Here is a 5,252-nt window from a genome sequence, read left to right on the forward strand (position 1 = left end):
TTATTTATTTCCGGGCTCGGAGCGCTTATAATGGAGCCGCTGTCAGCAGAGCCCTCTGCCTCCGCCGCCGCCGCCGCCGCCGCCGCCGCCGCCGTCCCTCCTCTTTTTTTTCCCGGCAGATCTTTGTTGTGTGGGAGGGCGGCAGGGATGGACTTGAGCTCGCGGATCTCCTGCTAGAGCCGCCGCGCTTGCACCAAATTCACCCCCTGGCCTCCTTCCCCACCTACGGCTTTCACGCACTCGCAGTGATTGTTTTGCCCGCTGCCGCCGCCGCCACCGCCGCGACGAGGCCCCGCCGGAGCCGGCCTCCGCCCGCCCGCGCCCGCCCGCGCCCCCGCTCGGTCCGCTCTCCCCGCGCCTACCGGCAGAGTCCCCTCGCGGCGGCAGATGTGTGTGGGGTCAGCCCACGACGGGGACTATGGTGAAATTCCCGGCGCTCACGCACTACTGGCCCCTGATCCGGTTCCTGGTGCCACTGGGCATCACCAACATAGCCATAGACTTCGGGGAGCAGGTAAGCCCCGGCCGCGCCCCGCGCCCCGCTCGCTCGGCCTCGGCCCCGGCCCGAGCCGCCCCATCGCCAGGGGATGGGGGCGGAAGGCAGCCAGTCACCTGCTCCCAGCTCCTTTTTCTCCTGGAACATTTGGTGGGGTTTGCAGCTTGTCGAGGATGACTTTTCCAGCACTCCGTTCCCTTCTCCCCTCCAGTTATTCAGCAGAGTTTTCCAGCTCTCTCTCTGGAAAATGTTAAAAGACCAGAGGGTTGCGAGCTTCGCCTATAGAAGGGTTTTTAGTGCACAGCAGGAGTATTATGTAATTTGTGATTATGTAAACCTCAGGTCTGTAAGTCAAATATAAATGCAGTTTCTAAGTTCAAGTGCTGGGTTTTTAGTTATCGGTGTTGGTGGTGATGGTGATGATGGGGAAATTTTGTGTTAGAATATGTCCAAGTTGATTTCCAAGGTACTTCTCTTTTTTTTTTTTTCAGCGCAGGTATAGATTCGGGGGGGTGTCCCCAATGTGTCCTGATAAGCGACCATTGACCATCTCTAGTTGGGGTTTTTGTGGTGGTGTTTTTTTTCTTGGACCACTAAAAGGGGGAGTACGTTTTTGTTTGTTGCCTTCTCGTCCGTTTCTTTTTCATGTTTTGCCCATTTGCCTCCATGTGGCGTCATTGCAAATCTGGCGCTGCAGACTCTCCAGCAGCCGGGCATTGGTGCTCTGCACTCAGCCTGTGGGGACCGTTTTCGCAGGGCCCCCAGCAGGATGCAGTTGCATTTTAAGGCCAAGAAGAAGAGGGGGTGGGTGGACGGAGCATGCCACCTTGAGCGCAGGTGTTGGACTTGCCAGGGCGGGTGATGAGCAACACTCCAGTGCTGCAGCACCGGAATTCTTTTCCTTTAAGTCAGGAGACTTCAAAGGATGTTTCTATGTTTAAAAATGCGCCCATTTTGATGCATTACTAGTTTAAAAAACAGTTTTTCATAAGGGGAGTGCTGCTTGATGCCTCCATTTGGTGAATATCTGCTTGGATTTCTCTCTCTGTGCTCAGAACTTCTGATTGATGGCAACTCTATAAGCTCCCTGATACTTAGCCCACATTGTAAGCTACTTTTTACTTCGAATTTTATTGCAGATAAGAGTCCACGGTGTAGCACAGTCTCTAGAGACCTTTGGTTAGAAGCCACCTAATTTCCTTTGATTAACTAGTATATCTTTTCTGTTGCCACTGTGCCCTGCCAGTACCTCAGTAGGGTCCCCAAGGACTTCTCTTGGGCTCCAACTCCTTCCTGCCCACCTTCCCATCTTGCATAATTAACTGGTGACTTTGGGCATTTCCGATAATCTGTGGAAAGGTTTTTTTAGACCTGAATTCACTACACTGCACATTTTAGTTGAGTCAAGTGCTGTGTGTTCACCTGAACCTTTTACTATTTTAAGGATTATTTTCTTGGAGCTGCCCCAGAGGTTGGCAGCCTAGGCTGCTCACCTGGTCACTTCTTCCTTAGCTTGAGTAGCGTAAGAGAAAGGATCTCCTGGGGCTACACAGGGGAGGCTAGACGTAAGAGACAACTATACAGATGGCTTATCCTAGTGAGTCTAATAATTCAAACTCATCTTTAAAACGTTCCTAATGGCATTATCATAGTTGACATAAGCAAAGCACGAGAAGAGTTATCTTTTTGCACAGAAGCAAGTTTTATCAACAGGTGTCGTTTGATGTACTTACCCCTTAAATGCCAGTGTATTTGTGGTTATAGGCTGCCTGGAGGTGGAGATATTTCATCAGAGTTAGGGGTGGAGCGATGGTGGGAAGAAATTGATAGGTTTCCAAAAACCTTTCTGTGCCTCCTGGAATCAGATGATAATTGTTTTGCAAAATGTACAAAGTGAGAAGAACGGAACTTAACTTTTTCTTAGTATTAAACTGAAAGGAAAGAATTACCGTGTGAATGAAGGAGTGAGGTGGTTCAAAGCACAATAAAGAGAAAGAGAAATGGACTTATTTGCGAAAGTAGGTCTACTATGTTAGACTTTTGAAAAGATGCAGCTCTTGACATGAATTTTTACCATGTTCTAGACAAACGGACACATGCAGATCTCCACCGTTCTTCTTTCGAGTGGGCAGATATATGAGACCTTGCCCTGAGTGAACAATGATTCATGTTCCAGTAACTTACTAATCCTAAAGTAGGGAGGTGATATGGGGGTGCGAAGGTCAAAACAAGCCCTGGTTCTCATGCTTTTGAGGTGATCAAGAAATACATAATTAAAGAATAAAACATCTCATTAGCTTTTAAGCCTCTGACTTGTCAAGAACAAAAGGATAGTAAAATCATTTAAAATGTTTCTTAGATGAGGTTTGGGTTTTTTTTTTTATGATTATAAACGTCTCATTTTGTGGTTTCTATAGAAACTGTGGACAAACTTTTAAAATGGAAATCCAGCTATATATAAGATTCTACTGAAATCGAATAAGCACACATATGTGACTGTGTATAAGAATTACACATGAATTTTTTCAGCACGATTAGTGCATGTGGGGAGGGGGCATGTAGAAGCCTGTAACGATCCATCCAGAGTCTCCTGATAGCCTCCATGACCATTATCTTATATATAGATTTCCCTGTAATTTCATAGCTCAGTCAGAGAGGAAACCAAATATTATGGGGTATTTATTCTAACGAGACTAACAAAGCCTAGTATCACAGTTTTCAGTTCTGATCGTGTAGGTCATTTGTTGGGGGAGGGGGGGTAGGTAGGAAGGATTGAATCCTACACTGACCAAAAGATCCATATGGAATAGAATGACCTGCTTTTTAATATTAAACACAGGCACCATAGAAAAGAATGAGAATATATCCATTATTGCAAAAACTAAAAATAGTGTTTGTAGAACCCTGTAGGTGCGTAAAACACTTCATAAATGCAGTATATCTAGAATTATCATTTTATCTCTATTTTTACGTATTTAAAATCAAAAGTATTAATTGCTTCCATTCTTTGAACACTTCATAAGTGCTTATAACAGCTCAGCACACGTTGCATGTGAGGAAAGAATGAGAGGCCTAAGCATGTTAGGTGACTTGTCCACGGTCACACAGGCCATACTGGCCAGAGCTCATGCCCGTATCTGCCTGGCCCTTAGCCATTCTGCTGTCTGCCTCCTCCAGCCAAGCTCATACTCTGACATCTGCCCAAGAGTCCTTAGAAACTTAGGAATAAGTTCTAGCTTTTCTGATTCCCAGCTTGGGTTAAATTTCATCTTAGCGGTCATATTTTGAATTTTAAAGATTCAACAGATGTAGGACAATCATAACAAAGGCTCCCAGGAAAGGGAGATTGTGACCGAGAAGTTCACGTAAGAAGAGCCAAATTATCTATATAATGAATTAAGTCAACACTGTATCTCATTTTGACAAGGCTAGCATTGCCTTTGGTCAAGGGGAGGGAAAAAGATAAGAATTTATCACTGCTTCACAATAAAGCTATTTAGAAATCACTTAGTCTTTATCATTAGAACAACATAGATTGCTAAGGAAAGAAGGAGGATGCGAAGATATATTTTGAACAATGTTTCTTCAAAAGTATCTGCATGTTTCTATAATAATGGCACCTTAAATGGGGGCCATCAGAATATATTTCGCAATCATATTAGCGTGGGAACAAATCGCAAGAGATGCTTGGAAGATTTGGAACCCTTTGGAGTGAAGAAAGCTAGAACCGAAGGTGAGACAACTTTGTGGGCGGGAAAGAGCAGACTTGTTTACTTTCTTTAACATGTTTTCTTTTTTATGGCTGAAAGCACCTTCGAGATGAGACCTTCACTAAGGTGGTACTGTGCCTGGAGGACTCTGGTGCAGGGATGGATGGTGGAGTTTTTCCTGTATTGCCACTTGGAAGATTGGCCCTTTAACAAAAGGGAGGATGTAAGGGCAGGGTTGACAGCTCAAACATAAATGTGTGTCTATAACTTTTCTGCACATCCAGGTCTGCCTGCCATGAATTAGAAAGGTTTTTCTCATTTGTTGTACCTGTTTCAAATATAACTATTTAAAAAAAAAAAAGTATCTGCAAATATCCATTTGATCTCACCAAGTTCAAAGGGTTGTTATTGCTGCTTAAAACTAAACTTGGTACAATTTTGTAGAAGCCAAGTTCACCAAATTCCGTAGAATAAAACAGTAAACTTTTTTTAAAGTACCTAGTGACACTAAAAATGTTAAGGACAACTTTGCTATAAGGCCTTTGAAAGATCAAAGAAAGTTGAAATCGTTATCATGCCTGAAGAAATGAGCTCTGCCCTGCCAGTCAATCCACTTTTTCACACTCAGATGTTATCTTCAGATTGCCTTGTGTGACTCCCTGAGTTTGGTTGGGTCCAATATGCTAATTCAGTGACCCCAGATCTTTATCTGTGAATGAAAAGTTTCCCGTATGGATTGTGACAATGACAGGAATAAGATGTATAATAGGAATGTTAAAATGTTTCCCTAGTCCTGCTTTGTAACTTAGGAAACCTACTGTTAGGTTTTCACAGTACTAAAAGGTCTCAAATTATAATATCACAAAATGGGGAAAAATAAAATAAAAAAGGGAAGTCCAAGAAAAATAGCTTAATGGGCCGGCCGAGTGGCGCGATGGTTAAGAACTCGCTTGGGATGCCAGAAGGCCCCGGTTCGGATCCCACATATGAGGGCCAGTGACACTGCCCTCTACAGCTAAGATGCTGAACAACAGCTCAACCTGGAG

The 5,252-nt window shown here is 44.2% G+C and overlaps 1 protein-coding gene across 1 annotated transcript in view; it reads left to right on the forward strand.

Annotated features, from left to right (window-relative positions):
* The first annotated feature begins 265 nt into the window (after positions 1-265).
* The window catches only part of ANKH (ANKH inorganic pyrophosphate transport regulator), a 136,721-nt gene continuing 131,734 nt past the window's right edge, over positions 266-5,252 (forward strand). The window contains exon 1 of the mRNA XM_019646211.1: positions 266-514. Within this exon, the coding sequence (XP_019501756.1) occupies positions 419-514 (96 nt within the window). The 5' untranslated portion in view covers positions 266-418. The remainder of the gene's footprint in view (positions 515-5,252) is intronic.

This window comes from Hipposideros armiger, unplaced genomic scaffold, assembly GCF_001890085.2.
Source record: "Hipposideros armiger isolate ML-2016 unplaced genomic scaffold, ASM189008v1 scaffold_98, whole genome shotgun sequence".
Classification (NCBI taxonomy): domain Eukaryota; kingdom Metazoa; phylum Chordata; class Mammalia; order Chiroptera; family Hipposideridae; genus Hipposideros; species Hipposideros armiger.